The 18,621-nt window shown below is 40.0% G+C and overlaps 1 protein-coding gene across 2 annotated transcripts; it reads left to right on the top strand.

Annotated features, from left to right (window-relative positions):
- Positions 1-280: 280 nt before the first annotated feature.
- Positions 281-18,621, top strand: LOC124865004 (E3 ubiquitin-protein ligase TRAF7-like). Of its 2 annotated transcripts, none has more exons than XM_047359988.1 (22): positions 281-397; positions 4,362-4,532; positions 6,095-6,146; positions 6,240-6,337; positions 6,477-6,593; positions 6,668-6,760; positions 7,439-7,472; positions 7,575-7,797; positions 7,918-8,052; positions 8,144-8,239; positions 8,336-8,457; positions 8,688-8,761; positions 9,418-9,466; positions 9,556-9,683; positions 9,816-9,898; positions 9,999-10,038; positions 10,124-10,240; positions 11,888-12,010; positions 15,896-16,015; positions 16,388-16,519; positions 16,705-16,824; positions 17,630-18,621. In XM_047359988.1, exons 2-22 carry the CDS (start codon positions 4,422-4,424, stop codon positions 17,642-17,644), a joined length of 2,082 nt encoding a protein of 693 aa, XP_047215944.1. In that variant the 5' UTR covers positions 281-397; positions 4,362-4,421; the 3' UTR covers positions 17,645-18,621. The 2 variants fall into 2 exon arrangements, with proteins under 2 accessions (XP_047215944.1, XP_047215943.1); XM_047359987.1 differs by lacking the exon at positions 281-397 and adding an exon at positions 3,059-3,211.

Below are 18,621 nucleotides of genomic sequence, written 5' to 3'. Positions count from 1 at the left end.
CAATTCAAAAGGTGCTGTTGGTCGACCCCGCTCGACGTAGGGCGTGATGTCGGGAGTCTCGTGATGGTTCGGTTTCTCCGTGAACCAATAACGACTCCCAACCGGAAAGATGATGTATGTATTACGGAATGTTGTGCTTTGCTTTGGTTTGCGCAATTTACCGACAGCTCCGAGAACAGTCTTGCCTCTTTATCGTGAATTGTGGGTAGCGTAGTCCGACTGCTGAGCTAAGGCTACTCGTTGAGGGAAAGTGGCGCCCGTTCTACTACAACCCCCAGAGCACACCGCGGCATTTAGAGCTGCGGCTGCCAGTGAAGCAAAAAAAAAAAAAAAAAAAAGAGGAACATTTCAGAATTCGCCTTCAGACTTGGAGCGTCGCTGCGGAAACACAAAACAGGCAAGTTTTCATGATTTTTCACGAATACATTATAGAGAATATATGGTTATCTGGCTAAAACATCGCTGTTGTGGTGGCTGGCAGAGTTTGTCAAAGTCCGTCAGTAGCTGTGATTGTTGATAAGGCGAGAAAATTAGCTTGCTTAAGCTAGCAAACACGTGTTAGCTTGTTAAGAACAGCAACGTTTAATCATTAGAAGAAAGTCAGTTGTCAAGAAAGACGTTTTAAGTTTTGTTTTTTAAAGACTAACTCTCGCCAAAGCCTGAGAGGCCTGAACATTCAGCCTGAGAAGTTTGGTTGTGTTCCGCCCCCTTCCCTTTATGGGAATCTCCAGGATTGTGTCAATAACAGATCCTCACAGATCTTCACCGCAGAGCCAGATAATCCGCATACCTTTCTGTTTACATCAGCGGCTGTCTGGTTTGTCTAGGTGTCGCTGTCACTTCTCCACCTTCCACTGATGCCTGTGTTTCTGTCTCTGTGCACATCCAGCCTGGAATGTAGGATCTGCAGATGTCAGCCACTTTTTATCACAAGGCTGGGGCTCAGTTATATTTCCAGATTCTTAAAACAATTCACAGAATATTCATCTTGTTCAGGTTGGCCAGGGTTGCGTAGATTTGAATATTTTTTTCAGCCTACATAAATTATATTTTAAAACGAAACGTTTGCAAGTTAAAGCCTTGTTTGGCTAATGCTCACATTTTTGAGAGGAACAAAATAAGGAGATAGTAAATATTAAAAGAATTTAAGCAACCAATGTTGAAAGAAATACATAAGAAGTCCTGTTCACCAAAAGCCATATAAAGGAAACAGCAAATGTGGAGGAAGTTGTTCTGGTCCAAAATTGAGCTTTCATGGCCATAGTGCGAAACACGATGTGTGATATTAAATTAACACTGTGTGTCACCCTGAACACACCTTCCCCACAGTGACACATGGTGGTGGCAGCATCATGCTGTGGGGATGCTTAGAGCCGGATACAGAGTAACACTGGGAGAAAACATGTTAGAGGTTGAAAAATACTTCAGACTGGAGGAGAGGTTTGTCTTTCAGCAGGATAACAATCTTAAACATGCAGCCTGAACTATGATGCAATGACCCAGTTCAAATCCAGACCTATATGCAGTAGAGAACCTCTGGACAGATTTAACATTTTTTGGTCACAAATTAATGACCACCATCCAATCTATTTTTCAAAGAAGAATATGCACACATTTCACTCTCTAGAAGTTCAAAACTGGATCTAGAGGTTCCGTGTGATCACAACTTGCAGCTGTGATTGCATTGAAAGAAGGTTCTAGTTACCAATCATTAGGGTTAAATAATGTGGGTCACTTCTTTCAGATTTGAAAATTCTGTAACATTTTCCTTCCACATCAGAATTATTCATTTTGTCTTATTGGTCTGTCACATAGAATCCTAATAAATGACATTGATGGATGGATTTGGCGTTGTGACAAAATGTGAACAAGTTCAGCGTATCAATACTGTTGTAAGGCACCATAGGATCCTAATTAAGTATATGGTGTCATGTATGTAAATATAAAGTCAGACTGTGCTTCCTTAAGCAGCTTTTTCTTGTTCTCGATTGCAGAGCAACACAGATTTAACTTTGAACTTCCTGTAACAGCTGCTTAGGTTTTTTACTTTGCACCGTCTTAAACTAAACAGCTTAAACAGTTTGAAAACATTTTCCTTAAACATGTTGTTGTTTTAGATGGAAGTGAAATATTTGTGTTCTTGTGCCAGTGGAGCGTGTCAGTTAGTCAGATGAAGTGTCAGTCCTCCACGTCTTTCTCTTAGCATTACTCATCTTGCTGTTCTATGCCTATTGTCACCACTAGTGTTCACTGAACATTGCTGATTTAAATGCACTGAAAGTTCTGTGTGTTTTCCTGTGTTTAAACATCAATTCTGGCCCAGATTTCATCTTGATTTCACCATGTTTAACAAAATATGGGAAACCATATTTGAGTTATTCAAGTTGCTTTTGTGATGACTTATATATGCTACAAAAGTTGGGTTGTGGAACCTAATTGCACATAGCATCTGTGGCTTTGACTTAATATCAGCAGAAAAAGCATGCTAGCCGTATAATATACGGACGTATGGTACAATAAAATAAAGAACATTGAGATTTAACGTATTGGGACCTGATTATTAAAAAGCTGATTTGAAGTCCATCGTTCTGCAGTGAGGGAGAATAGTCATAAGTAGAAAACATTTATAACAGCAAATTCCACCCAAGGTCAGACCATGCAATGCTCAGAGGACTTGGAAAAAACCAGAGAGCTGATTCTGGGAATCTGCAGCCCTCAGTTAGCATTTTAAAGTTCATGACAGAATAATTAGAAAAGACTGAATAAGTGGAATGTGGAGAAATGCACCAATTCATTTTACATTGATTGGCTCTGATCACTGATTGCCAGGTCAGATACTGAAAAGTCAGATTTTTATTTTTTTTTGTGTGTCTATGAAATGCATCAGAGCTAAGAACTTGAGCAGTTGTCAGTCTAAAAACGCAGCAACCAACAGCATGTGCTCAAATAAAGGCTAGGTGAAGATAATCTAGCCTTTCTTTTATTTTCGACTTGATTTTAAACCTCTCTCTCTTTCAAAGAAGTTAAAGGACGTTTTACTGTTTTGTGTTCTAGTTCTTAGGAGACAACATTCCAAATTTGAATCGGCAGGTGAGACTTCAAAGAAAACTGGAAACCATTATCGGTCTGGAAAGGTCTGATCGGTGCGTCTCCTAAGGTCTTCTAAGTTCAAGGATATGGTAGCAGGACTAAGGCTACGTTCACACTGCAGGTCTTGATGCTCAATTCAGATATTTTGCTGAAACAAGTTTTGTTTTGTTGTTGTTCTTTTTTTCATTTTAGACTTCAGTCTGAACGGTTTACAACCCCAAAGCGACCCACATGCGCAGAAGGAAAATGTAGACATCACACTGCAGGGCACTGTTTACGGAAGTAATAATGGGTGTCGGCGTCTTTGTGTTATTAAGTTGTTAAGCAATGGGAGGCGACAATATTATGAGCACATCATAACAAGGCGAAGACGGGTATGAAAAATTGAGCACAGCTATTAACGATGGTGTTTTGTGGAGCAGTGACTGCTACATCGGTAGAGAAGTCTGCGTGGATGTGTAGTTGGTTCAGACTGTGGAGGCTTTGAAAACTATCAGATACGTATCCGATTTAATACCACATGTGGAAGTAGCACAACTTGAAATATTATGGAGGTGAAAAGATCAGAATTTGTCCATTCTGACGGCCATGAAAATGTCTAATATGGGCTGCATTTGCTTGCATCTGATTGGACCCCGCCTTCTGTAACAATATTCTTTGGAGAGATGAGACTGAAATGGAGATGTTTAACAATAATGTAACACACTATGTTTGTGGAAAACCAAACATGGCATATTGGCACTAACACCTCATGCCAACTGTCAAGCACAGTGGGAGAGGGGTGATGGTTTTGACTGGTTTTGCAGCCACGGGCATCTTTAGAGTCAGTGAATCTACCTTGAAGTCCTCTTTGTACCAACATACTGTATAGTAAAGTGTGAAACCTTCCATTTGGTTGAACTTTGTCTTTAACATGATGGTATGTGATGATGAAGCCCATCTTCAGTAGGTCAGATGCCCACCTAAAGATACTGGCACACAATTCTCCTGGTGCTCAAAGGATAACATTGCCCGTTTCTGATCTTATGGACTCCCTGGTATGCGTAGGACTTGTAATAAAGCTTTATCTGTGTATTAAATATCTGAAGACACTATTTTATTTTAAGATTTTAAACAAAGCCTTTGCTGTACTAATCATAGCTTTCTAAATCACATTTGCTAATTCTTTTTAGTTTTTATTTATAGATGTCCGCCTCTGTGCCTGAAACTATTCCATTAACTTACTCCTTCATTACTGGCCTAATACCCTTAATTTTCTTCTGTTTTTCCAGACCTGGCAGTCCAGCTGGCTGCCTGCGTTTCTGCCTTTATGTGTGCATAAGGTCCAGGTTATGAGCAGCAGTAAAACTCCTCGTTACAACCAGTACTCTGCAGGAGCAGCAGCTGGCGCATCATCCATATCGAGCAGCCCCTCGTCTCCCCCTGCTGACTCGGGTGTCGGGGTAAGATAAAAGTTGGGTTTCTTTTGGATTTTAAGTCTAGGTTAAAAGAACGAGAAAACAGGAACAGAGGTAAAGATCCAACATTACAGAAAGAAAAAATAGTTTAAATGCAGCTTGAGAAAATGTGGTCTGCCTCAAAAAAAAAAAAAAAAAGAGTCATGAGACACAAAGAAGGGAAAGTTGGACTGGTTTACGTGACTACAGACTAATATCATGCTACCTTCCTCCCAGATGTGATGTAAACTCTCAGAGATCTACAATGAAGAAAGTAGTTTGAGGAAAAAGAGTTGCTAATGGAAAGTGATCATTGTTGTTTCCTTCTGCCTTAGTGTTTGTTGCTGGTTTGGATCATTTCTACTGAATTGGCTTAAAGAGCCTTGTTAAAGCATCTATGGAACCCTTTTCCATTATGTTGCATTATGACTACAAACTTCAATGTATTTTATGTGGATTGTTTGTAATAGACCAACACAAAGTTTGGGTAAATTTAGAAATAGAAAATGATACTTGGCTTTTAATTTTCATGCAAATTAAACTGTTGAAAAGAGTGTCGTGAGTATGTATTCAGTACCGTTCACTCTGGTAGCCCAGAATGAAATGACACTTGATCAGTATTTGGAGGAATCAGTTGACAGGTCAGCTGAAGAAGAAGAAAGCCACACAATGAAAAAGGCGTCATATAGTTTAACTTTCTGGCTTATATGCTAAACAATACGCATGGGGAGAAATTATCATTGCACGTCACTCTGAACACACCATCCCCAATGTAAAACACAATAATGGCAGCGTCATGCTGTAGGGATGCAACTCTAATACTAAATTTAGGAGGTTTGGGACTTCTGAAGCCAATTCATTGCAGTGAATTTTACTGAGGGGTTTCAGAGGTAAGGGAGCTAAATACAAATGTACGCCACACTTTTCAGATTTTGATTTCTAATATATTTAGTAAATCACAACATTTTCTCCCCTTCAAAAGCTCTGCTTTGTGTCGGTCTGTTAAATGCTTTGAAGTAAAAGTTGTAATATAAAAACATTGTATAACGTAACTTGTTGGCATTACTGGGCTGTGTCGTTAATAGAATTAGTTTAATTTAGTTTCTTTTTGGGAACATTTGAAGCAACCTCTCTGGACTGCATCCCTAGGAAAAACTAGGGATGGAAATAGGAATTAACATCGATATTGGTCGATGTTAGTCATTTTTTAACATATCTGTGTTAACCTGAGGATCTTTCTCTATCAGGGGGTGTTTAAGTAAAGCAGAGAAATGTTAGCAGTGTGTTTTTTTTTTTCTTTTCAGCGTCGTAAGGGTAGGGAAGTAGATGTAATAATATAATATTGGTAAATATTAACTATAATGACAATATTATTATCGTCTATCGCTAGTGGCCTAAAGTTCATATTGGAGCCTCTAACAGAACCCCAACTATATCCAGCAGTTTTTATTGTTTATCAGGTTTATACTGTATGTTTTTGTTCTTTTAGTGTCTTTGGTTTGAATTGAATGGAGTGTAATCTCTGCTCCGATCCAGTCATTGTTGTTTCCCTGTTTTTCACACTGCAGAGTATGATGGAGGCGTCCTTTGGCCCCACCTTTTCATCCTCTGGAGCTAAAGGTAACACAACAATTATCCCCTTTTCTCAACTCACTTTTCGATTTGGAATTTGTTCAGTTACTCTCAGCGTTTCTGTTTAAACTGTCTGAATAGTTTCAGCGGAGAGCTCCAACACCTACAAGCAGCACAGAAGAACTCCCTCCACATCAAGCACTCTGACATACTCCCCTCGTGATGAGGACGATGGAATGGTAAACAGATCACACTCCAGAGCACTCTTAGATTTCCAGTTAAACATGATAAAAGCTGATGTCATTTATCAGGTTGAAATACAGCAGTAATGTATGTGTTGCTGTAAGAGTTTACTAGACTTTTCCTCCTCCTCCCTAGCCTCCCATCGGAACTCCCAGGAGGTCTGATTCAGCCATTTCAATTCGGTCTCTCCATTCCGAGTCCAACATGTCTCTGCGCTCCACTTTCTCTCTGCATGAAGAGGAGGAAGACTTGGTATGTTATATACGTGTTGGTATGTACGTACTATTATAGACCCCACACACCAATCAGCGTGTGTTTGTGGACAGGAGCCGCAGGTGTTTGCTGAGCCGCCGTCTGTAAAACTGTGCTGCCAGCTGTGCTGCAATGTCTTCAAGGATCCGGTCATCACCACATGTGGGGTGAGTTTCCTTTCTCAGCATTTATGTATTTTTCTTAGAGATATTTCCACATATAATACTCACTGCCAGAAAACCTCTGCATTACTACAGGCGCACTGATAACTATCTACTTTATTTATCATGTCTCTACTGTTTTCACCGTTCTTTCTTTTCTGGTGGCGTATTCATACCCCTTGAACATTTTGTCAGCTTACTATGGAGAAACATCGAGCTGTAATTAAAAATACATACAGAAATAAATAAATGACTCAAATAATTACTGGGCCAAAAAGTATCCAGGTGTATAAATTAAAGATTTATTCAATAATTGATCAACTGATTAGATATAAATATTTATTTCTACGTTAATCTTTATTATAATTTATCTTGTTGCTATTGCTCTTATTTTTAATGTAAACCACAAATGTTTTATAATTTGTAACTATCAACATTATTTTCTAAATAAGAGAAATGTTTGCATCTCTTACTGCATAACCCTCTGAAATTACAGGCCTACATTGTCTTGAAACTTTCTGTTGATAGTAACTCTGCAACTCGTACCTTTTTTAGAAAATGAAAATGTGCATAAAATAAAAACTTGATAATAAGAAAGAACCAAAGCAAACATATAAATGTTTTTAAAGACTGATAAGGATTCAGAAAACGTGTCATCTTCTCCCCTTTCTACTCCCTCCGCAGCACACATTCTGCAGACGCTGTGCCTTGACTTCAGGTGAGTCCTGAGCCATGCTGATCTGGGTCCGTCCTCGTGGAGAACCCTTTAATGGTCTAGTTTGTTAAAGCTGTGTAATGCTTGCTTTTCATCTCCTCCCAGATAAGTGCCCCGTAGACACAGCAAAGCTAACTGTTGTTGTGAACAACATTGCGGTGGCCGAGCAGATTGGCGAGCTGTTCATTCACTGTAAATACGGCTGCAGAGCAGCAACCAACGGCCCAGGTGGAGCTGCAGCTTCTACAGCCTCAGTGGCTGGGAAACCCGGGGCCTACGAGGTGGACCCTCTGGGCTGCCCGTTCACTATCAAACTGTCCAGTCGCAAGTATGGAAAAAACATCTGACAAACTGTTAGCCAATATGTAAACTGAAATTAAGTTTCATTAAATGTTGACTTTCAGTTTTACTTTTAACAAATCCAGTTTTAACTCTTGTTTGTGTGCAGAGAACATGAAGCAAGTTGTGACTACAGGCCGGTGCGGTGTCCCAACAACCCCTCCTGCCCCCCGCTGCTCACCATGAATCTGGAAGCCCACCTCAAGGAATGTGAGCACATCAAATGTCCACACTCCAAATATGGGTGAGTTTATTTACCTCTCTGCAAACCCTTTTCATTTGTCCACCAGCTATCAGACACCTTAACACATAAGACTCATCTCCTCTCCCAACAGCTGCATATTCATAGGAAACCAGGACACGTATGAAACCCACCTGGAGGTGTGCAAATTTGAGGGTCTAAAGGAGTTTCTCCAGCAGACAGATGACAGGTGAACTATATGTAGGACCATACTTGTGACCACAAACGTCCTGTAATCTGAAAGATTGTGAAGTAAATCTTTTGTATTATCTGGATTCATGTTTAGGTTCCATGAAATGCAGCTGGCTCTGTCTCAGAAGGATCAAGATATTGCCTTTCTGCGCTCCATGTTGGGCAAACTCTCTGAGAAGTTGGATCAGCTGGAAAAAAACCTGGAGCTTAAATTTGGTAAGAACTAACTTCCCAACCATAAATAGACCTGTCTTTACACCTCATCGCCACACAGCAGAGACAAACTGCATTTTAATGGGATTTCTCACAGAGTTCATCAATATTGATAACTTTAGAGAAACATGTTTTTACTCCTCCTTCCACTTAAGATATGATGCAAAAATAGTGCAATGATTTTTAGTTAAGATTTTTATTTGTCTGCGTGTGTATCCGTGTGTGTTTTTAAGATATGTTGGACGAGAATCAGAGTAAACTCAGCGAGGACCTGATGGAGTTTCGTAGAGATGCCTCCATGCTAAACGTAAGTGTCAGAGACATTTGAGTATTCAGACAATAGATTCTAATTAGTGGTGATCTTGTGAGTGAATTCTAGTCATATTTCTGGAAAGCAAAACAACAAAATACTTTTTTTAAACCGTTTTTTCTTCAATAAAGAATTGAGCTGTCTAACAATAAAATATTCATGGTAAAATAAAACTAGTATGTGTCAGAAGCCGCCCAGACCCGTCTCTTCTCAACTTTGAGAATCTATAAACACAGTAAAATCCTGGTGGTTATAAAACGGATACGTCTGTACAAATAAAACCTGGCTGAAAAGAATCTCGTACTCCGTTTAGAGTCTCAGAGGCAATATTAGCATCCTGTTTTAGTGATTTATTTGATTAGCATGTTCAGCATTGCTAGCAGCAGTCTCTGTCTCCTTTTCATGTGGAGTAGGTAGACCTTTAGCTTAGTTGTGAGATTTCCAAAACATTGCCTACGTTTCCTGTTGTTCATGACACGTTCACTTATAGAGAAAAATATGGGAATTTTAGCTTCCAATCAGTTGATCACTGATCAGGGCTTGAAAGCAAAGAATTGCTGGTCACCAGCCGATTTCTCTGTGCAACTCTAATTTAAATGGCTGAGTCCGGTTTCTAAAATGCCTGTTAATAAAGACTGACTGTTTCTCCACAGGATGAGTTGTCTCACATCAACGCCAGGCTCAACATGGGAATCCTTGGCTGTAAAAATCTGACTCTTTGCCCTCAGTTATTCTACACTTTTATTGACTTTCCAAAGGAAAATACAAACCCATTGTGTCTCGTCTCTCAGCCTATGACCCACAGCAGATCTTCAAATGTAAAGGGACATTCGTCGGCCACCAGGGTCCAGTCTGGTGTCTCTGTGTGTACTCTACTGGAGACCTGCTTTTCTCTGGCTCATCTGATAAGACAATTAAGGTAGCAAATCACACTTCAATAAAACTAAACCACCCTTTGTGTTCATTCTTAGTTTTTAGATCATTTTAATTTTAAGATGTTGCACACTGTCCACAGATAAGTACTGTATTCATGCATTATTTCACATTTAAGGTGTGGGACACCTGCACTACTTATAAGTGTCAGAAAACCCTGGAAGGTCATGATGGCATTGTCCTGGCTCTGTGCATTCAGGGGTAATATAAAGCACACATGCAAACCCATGCTCCGTTCCATAATGTCATTATCTGGGGAGCGCCAAGCCCCATGACATGCCGTGTTTCTTTTTCCCCACAGAAACAAGCTGTACAGTGGATCTGCTGATTGCACCATCATCGTATGTCTTGTCATCTACACCACCAGTGCCACATCTGTGCACCATAGAGTATCATGGTTTGCATTAACTAAAAATCCTTGTGTAGGTGTGGGACATCCAGACCTTGCAGAAAGTGAATACTATCCGTGCCCATGACAACCCTGTGTGCACGCTGGTCTCCTCCCACAACATGTTGTTCAGCGGCTCCCTCAAGGCCATTAAGGTACGTCGGGTTAGAAGAAAACTTTGATGCTCCTCAGTTCATCACACATGGAGTTCCACTCTGAGTTCAGCTTATTGAGATGCTTGATAGAGCAGTAAGACACACACACACACACATTTTGTTTTCAAACTCAATTGCAGTTTATTTCACACCTCAACCATTTTTTAATAACTAAATAAATAAAAATAATCTGCAATAAATTACAGGTGGCAATAAAAACAACCTCTTTGAAATAACATAAACAACAAGCCACATTTACTGTGTACCATTCCCCAACCATGTTGTGTGTGTTGATAGAAGATGCAAAAAGCTAGCATTAGAGAGACAAACAGGCTAATGTAGAGTACCTTAAAAGTATGTACACCTGTTGAACCTTTCCATATTTTCTCACGTTACATTTCATTTATTTTATTTGTGAAATTGTCAAACACAAAGTGGTGCATGATTGAAGTGGGAGAGAAATGATACATGATTTTTAACTTTGTTTTTTTTTTTTTTTTTTTACAAATAAAAATGTGAAAACTGTGTCTAATGTCTAGCTGAAATACATGCAAAATGCTTATTACAAACTAACACTGCACCTCATCCTGACCCAACCGTCCCCCTGCTAATACACGGAGATGGCAGCATCATGCTGTGGGGATGTTTTCTTTAGCAGGAACAGGCACGCTGGGGCGATTAATGGCAGTCAGAGCTAGCAAAAGATGTGAGACTGGAGGGAAGTTCCCTTTCCACCAGGACAACAACACTCAAGTTGGATATTAGTGGCCCAGTCAAATTTTTGCACAAAAAAAAAGCAAAACGTTTAGTCTGTAGATTTGAAAAGCTGTATGGAGACGTACTCTGAAAATACTTGGAACTATAGCTGCAGCTAAAGGTAGTTCTGTACTGACTGAAGTATTGAATGAAAGAAGCTGAAAGCAAATGCACAGCACTTTTTTATTTTAATTTGGTAAAAACAGAAAACAATTCAAGTGTTATTTGCCTTCCACCTCATTATTATGCACTACTTCGTGTTGGTCGATCCTATAAAATCGTTCAGTTTTCATATTGAAGGTTCATCTGTTATTTGTTCTTGTTGGCTCAGGATCTCAGTTTTTTAGAGCTAGATCTTTGGTGACTGATTTAAGGCTGTTTCTCTCCCATAATTCCAGGTTTGGCATCTGCTCCTGACATCTACATAGACACAATAAACATAGGAATTAGAGTCAAAACTAATAGATGGCTGTCTAAGTAGAAGATCAGTAAAAGCACGTTTTCCAGTGACGAGGCTGAAGGCAAGATATCTATGGCCTTGACTTTGTTGCCATGGATACAAGAAATGGGGAAGAGGACCATTGTGTTGCTTGGTTTGTGTCGGTCAGGCCTCTTAGAGGGGGACTTTCCTATCTTACCCAGCTCCGCCTGCTTCTTTCCTTCCCTCACTGAAACACGTGTCCCAGCTCCGGTTTATGTTCCACACGTTTTTGCACTTCAGTCATTGTGTAATACCTTCAATGTCTCCTCTGACTGCAGTTATTGATTCACTTTAAATTTATTTAGGGGGGGGGTAGTCTTTAGAGCTTCTTTCAGAACAGTTTTCACAGAAAACCTCAACATATTTGTTTCTTTGCATTGAATCTGATCTGTGTGTCTGTGTTTGTGTAGGTGTGGGACATTGTTGGGACGGAGCTGAAGCTGAAGAAGGAGCTGACAGGACTAAATCACTGGGTGAGAGCCTTGGTGGCCTCCCAGAACCACCTGTACAGTGGCTCATATCAGACCATCAAGGTATGTAAAAATGGATCAAAGTCAATTAGAAATGAGAGTATTCTTTATAATATGAGACTTTTTTAGTCCATATTAAAATCATGATTGTTCATTTTATATTTTAAAAACGTATCTATTAGACTGGAAGAACAATGAATTACCTTAAAACATGAAACTTCCCCCATACCTTCTTGCTGCTTCTCCCTTTTTAAAAGTATTTATATGTAGGATATTATAGAAGAAATAAAATAAATCAGCTATTGTTAGTTTGCCTTGAAATAGATTCAAAAAACAAAATATATATAAATAAAAAGCTATATATATATATATATATATCAGAATTAATAATTAAATAAACTAATAACAGTCAGATCTAATCATTAGTTATTTTGACCAGAATGGACCCGCTATGGTGCTGCTGCTGTTGCTCCCCTCTCCTCTTTCTCCCATCTTGCCTCTGGGTTTTCAAAACAAGATCGTGCTGAGGACGCTGAGACACATTTTAAATAAGAGAATGAGAATAAGGAAAAATGGTCAAATAAAGAAAAACAAATAGTGTTTTTCTTGCTTTTTGAGAATTATGTTGTTTTTGTGATGGTTTGGAGCCAAAATCATATTTAAACATTTTGATTAATTAAACATGTAGTTGTCAGGTTGAAATATTCTACAAAAATGTTTCTCTGAATCTTCCATTTATTTAGAAGAAGATGAAAGCTGTCATACAATCATCATGTTAGGACTGATCATATGAGCAGGGTTAAATACTACTAAAGATTCAAGAGTTGAATGGCCATCCCACCGCTGTGTCTGCAACACAGCTACCAGTGTTTTACTATTGTAACACAGAGAGCTGACCTAGTGAACTGTCTGTAACATCTTGTATCAGCAATTAATGTGGCTAACATTTCCAAATCCAGCATGTTGCATAACAGGCAGTGGTTCAAAGCTCAAAAAGACAAAATAACTGCTGTAATACATTCAGCCTTCCCATTATGCGCTGAAAGTCATGCTCTCTTTTCCTTTCTCGCTGCCTCAGTGATCTACAGAAACGTCTCAACATTTTACAGAAATGACTTCCTTTTTTTTTTTGTGCTTCTCTGGTCTTCGTGAGTTAGTTTTTAAAAACCTCAGTGATATTAAAGGTAGCTAATGCCGAGCCTTCCTCACTCTGTAACAACATCCACACCGAAGATTGTTGTCGGGAAATCAACCCAATCTGATCAGCAGCTGATTTCTCAGTGCACCTCTTGTTATTTTTTCCCAGTAAATGTTTTTATTGAGGATTGTATGGCTGCTGTGAATAAACATCTGTAAGATACCATCAACATTAAAGTATTTTCTGTTCTTAGGGTAAATAAAAAAAGAATTAGTAGTGATATTTGTATTAGCATAGATGTTGTAACTAGTTGCTTTCTGTTTTTGGATTTCAACCTGGATGAAGTGCACTACTATTCTAATTAATATTATATTAACATACAGTGTATCATAATTAACCAGAAAGTGAAATCCATGTTAACAGTTTAAAAGCTGGGAAATGAGATATATTTTCTCGGTGGAAGTGTCAATCCGAAGGGAGTTTGGGTTTTGGAGCAGCAGACGGATGATTTGAAAATGTTTTGCTTGGCAGGTGGAACTGCATCGTTGCCAGTAACAGATTTGAGTGGGATTGGAGGATGGCCACGGTTTTATTTTTGTTTCTGTCGATATAAAAAAAAGCGGGATGAAAGATGGAAGAAGGGCCTTTTTATGTAGAGCCTAAATGGTTTCCAGGACTGTTGAGGGAATATTCAGCCCAGTTTATAAGGACACGAGAACCTTTTAAGGAGCATTGCTACAGAGTGGAGTGACATGAGGACGTTGAGCTCTGCTGTCTGGGTGTATGTGCATCAAGGTGTGCTGGAAGCTTGTTGTGTTTACTGCAAAGCTGCTGGGATTCGTTGGGGATGATACCTGGACTGTCTGCTGTTAGAATTGGGCCTCGTGTCATTTCCTGCCACCTTCATTCACTGAGTCCCAGTTTACAGAACTGTGTGTGCTTGCTGGTGCTTGTCTGTCTTTCTCTGTGTTTGAGTGAATGTCTCACAGACCTGGTCACTAATTACTATGTCGCGGACTCAATGGAGCGGTAGGAAAGTGGGACTGGTTCAGAGGATCTGGGAAAGACGGATGAAGATGGATAAACTTAACAGCCAGTACTCTGTCATTTAGAAACAGTTTGGTTTACAAAATGATCTGGATCAGTGGATGGAGGAGGATGTGTTCAGAATGTCCAGCTAGGAGCTCCTGTATTAATGCAACACCTAAAGATGAGTAAAATAATCTCACGCTGGATTATTCATGGAAATTCAGCCTTTAGTTTGAGAACATTTATTCAGTGCAGAAAAAAAATTAGGAATCCTTTTTTTTAACCTTTTGTTTTTAACAAAATAACAAGTGGCACAATTATTGGCAAAGCTCTGTGCAGTCTTCTTCTGCACAGTATGGGGTCTTCTCCTGTAACATTTCCCAAGGTTGGAGCAAAGACTTGTGCAGATAGTCAGGCACCATTCCATATCCCGGAAAAGGCGACAGGGTTCTCATCCACAACCCAAGTGAGAAGCATCCAGAAGAATAGAGCTATTGCCTGAAACGTCCCCTTGGTTCCACATCGTGGTTGAATCAATAAGCTACAACCGGAGTCCTGTATTTTCTGTTCATCTGCATAGAAAGAAAGACCAATTGTCCGTTTTCTGGTAGAGTCCATCAGGTTTTGCCATTCACCCTATCTGGGTTTCTATGGTCTTTAGAAGAGAAACAGGCCCAAAGCATCACACATCCTTCACCGTATTTATTAGTGGACATGGGCAGATTTTCCACATATTTATCCTTTGTTTCACACCAAAATCACCTGGAGTGCTTTGATAGAGAAGCTCAGTCTTAATCTCATCTGACCAGTGCTAGCTAGGGTGCATTCACACCTGCCACATTTGGTTCGCTTTAAACGGACCAGAGTTCGTTTCCCCCTGTTGGTCCGGACCTTTTGGGTAGGTGTGAATACACTCAAGCGAACCCTGGTCCGGACCGAGACCCACTTTTTGAGGTGGTCTTAGTCCAGTTCCAAAGGTACTCTGGTGCGGTTCACTTATGGTCTGAATACGAACCGGCCCCAACCTGGACCAACTACAGAAAACGTATGTCTTGATAAACTGTATGTTGCTTAGCAACTCTACTGGCATGTTGTGGGACAGAGTACATGTATTATCCAACGCCGTTCCAAAGTTATAAATAAAACTTTGCAAAATCTGTGTTGAATGAGCTGCTCTTGACTCTCACTGTAATATTGCAGCTGTAATAACGGCCCAAATATGCTGAACAGAGTTGCTGCACGCAGCACATCTACAGTTGTTTTCCTACATTTCTGGGTCTGTGCTCTGTCCCGCCCTGTCATTGCTGTCCAATGGGAGCAATGAACATCACCCACGTGGCTTTGTTTACAAGTAATAGTTCACAAAGTACTTTTGTGAAAGCAAACTGCACCAAACAAAAAAAATAAAGTCCACTTTTGGTCTGGACATCCTTGAAGTCCCAGTAGAGTTTTGCGAAATCAACATGTTTCTGTTTGTTATGGTAAGAAAAAAACTCGTCTGTCTGACGAGATTTTTTTTTCTGGTCTGACGCCCAAACAACCAGTTAACATCTAGAATACCATCAAATGGTTTTTTATGAGACTTGGTGATCCTGAGATCCAGCTGTTTGCTGCAGTTCTACTCCCTGAGTGTTTGGAATTGGTACATAACTATTAATCTGCTTTTTTCTCTGTTTAATCAACAGTGAAACAAAACACTAACTGGTTCAACTGGTCATTGAATTATGACGATGATAGGCTTAACCTCTAACTCCTTCTGATTCCTCTCCCTGTGCTGGTAGATTTGGGATATCCGCTCCCTGGAGTGTGTTCATGTCCTCCAGACCAGCGGGGGCAGTGTCTACTCCATCGCCGTCACCAACCACCACATCGTATGTGGCACCTATGAAAACCTCATCCATGTAAGGCACCCATGTACACACACAGCATCTCACTGCTGTTTCATTCCTAATGAGCAACAGGAGCAGTTTGCATAGATCAGAAATATAATAACTGGTACTGTTTGGTGCTGATGCATTTGACTCCTGTATGTGTAAATGATCACACGGTGGGGCGCAACCCTCCACAGACCGCTTTATTTCAGCTTCATTCTTTTTTTAAATTATTTGTTTCCAAAGAACTGTGAAATCTCTCCATTTTACATTTCTTCCATTGTCCCAGAGGCAGCTTGTTCAGCTCGTCCAGGATCTGGGTTTTTAATGCTGCACTGATGCAGGTACTGATGCTGATTGGGTGTGTGTGTGTGTGCGTGTGTGTGTGTGTGTGTGTTGTAGGTGTGGGACATTGAGTCGAAAGAGCAGGTCCGAACCTTGACAGGCCATGTTGGAACAGTCTACGCCCTGGCTGTCATATCCACCCCAGACCAGACTAAAGTGTTCAGCGCATCCTACGATCGCTCCCTCAGGGTGAGACACAGTCTCTGTGCGTGTGTGTGTGTGTGTGTGTGTGTGTGTGTGAGAGAGAGAGAGAAATACAGAATGAGGTTCACTCTGAAACACAGGCTGTGCTGATCGTAGCAAAACCTTGCAGGTAGTTAAAGAAAAGTGGAAGTCTGTAAAAACGCACACTTACTTGGCGGCTTGTGTTGCAGGTGTGGAGCATGGACAACATGATCTGTACCCAAACCCTGCTCAGACACCAGGGCAGTGTAACGGCACTGGCTGTCTCCAGGGGGCGCCTCTTCTCTGGAGCTGTGGACAGCACCGTCAAGGTAAAACCAATCCATGGGTCCACCAGTGCATCCCTCTGTGTTCCCTTCTTCAAAGCAACAAAGATTCCATCTGTTGAGGCCTCAGTCCTCTATCCTGACAAGATTAATTTATCTATTTCACCATGATCCCTCCATCGCTGTCATCAGACTTTATTTCCTATTCTATTGTCTAAATGTCATTTTCCACCTTTTATTTTTTCTTTCCTCCTTCCATTCATTCTTTCACTCTTTTTTTGTTTCCTCCCTTCCTTCACTGTGTATTTATTTCCTTCTTTCCTTAGTCATTCATTTTTCCGTGTTTTGCTTATTTCCCTTATTTACTTCTCTATTCTTTTTTCCTTATCCTTCCCTTCCTTATTTTCTTCTCCTCTCTTCTTTTTTTTCTTTCAATTTTTTCTGCATCATTATCTTCCTTCTTTTATTTCCTCCTTCAGATACAAAGTCACAAAGTGCTGTTCAACAGATTCAATTTAAATTCTACTTGGTACAATTAAAATGCATCCTTCCTTATTTCCTTCCTTCCTCCATTCTTTTCCTTCTTCCTTTCTTTCCTTGCTTCTTCGCCTCCCGTGCTTCCGTCATTATTCCTTCCTTCCTTCTTCACATTCCTTTTTCTCCTCCTGCCTAATTTCCTTCCTGTGGTTTTTGCTAATCTTCACCACAACAGAAATATAAAAAATCATGGTAAAGTTATGTTATTATAGTTCATAAAGAGCTAATTTGAATTTGGAATTAGGAGATGGTTCGTCCTGATCTGTAGCTGCTTCATATGAGGACACATTGTCTCTCTCTGTCTCTCTCTCAGGTGTGGACTTGCTGAAGGAACTGTTGGCTCTGTAAACATCCAGCAGACTTTATACTCCAGTAACTTCTCTGAATATGACTGACTTCATTCACCGTGGCCTCAACACCAGTTCTCCATTTCCATGTCTGGGTTGGACCAGACGAGCCTCCTTCTAGTTGCATTTAACCTGACAGAATGGAGCAGAACGCAGACACCTGCTCACTGCTTATAGACACTCCTCTTGTTTAAGGACTGTACTAAGGATGACTGATGTCTCTTGTTCAAATACTGCTTTCACTCCAAATATTTAACTTCTTTATGTGGCATTTAAAGATGTTCCTGTTGTGGTTTTTACTCTAAACTTTAGGCTTGATCAATGAAGAATCAGACCTAAACTGGTGAGCACTGGTTTCATCTTCAATGTATTGGTTTTTTTAAGCCTGTATAAGCGGCCTTTATAAAACACACCTAAGAAGTGAAGGATCCATAAAGTTTCTATTAGTGCCATGATGAGGTTACATCAGAGCCACTCAACGCTTGTACAGTTATATAAAATGTTGCATTGACCAGCAAGAAGACGGTCCTTGTGCATGCATGTGATGTCCCTGTTGAAGCGGAAATAATGAGTGCCATATATTTGAGTTACACTACTTTCTCATACCCAACATTAATAAACAGCAACCTCCAGAATAACACAACCTAAGCGGTTAATTGTAAACGACTTTTAAAAAACCCGCAAAAAGGCAGAGATAGAAGACATTTGAGGACCCATATTGGGTTAAAAATACTGAAAATTATAATATACAGACTGTTGATATGATTTACATATTCCATGTTTTAGCTAATGAGTTTTTAAAGTGTTTTTATTTCAGCTCATATTGACTAGCTTTTATACAGAAGAAAGAAAGAATGAGACAAAGTGTCTTCACTGATCTGGGTTCAGGGGTTTCTTGCATACCTGTAATCATTTAAGGTGGAGTTGATCACTGGTCAATAAAAAAATTGTACTCTGA

The sequence above is a fragment of the Girardinichthys multiradiatus genome, chromosome Y (genome assembly GCF_021462225.1).
Source record: "Girardinichthys multiradiatus isolate DD_20200921_A chromosome Y, DD_fGirMul_XY1, whole genome shotgun sequence".
Classification (NCBI taxonomy): domain Eukaryota; kingdom Metazoa; phylum Chordata; class Actinopteri; order Cyprinodontiformes; family Goodeidae; genus Girardinichthys; species Girardinichthys multiradiatus.
This window is presented reverse-complemented; position numbering and strand designations above follow the sequence as displayed.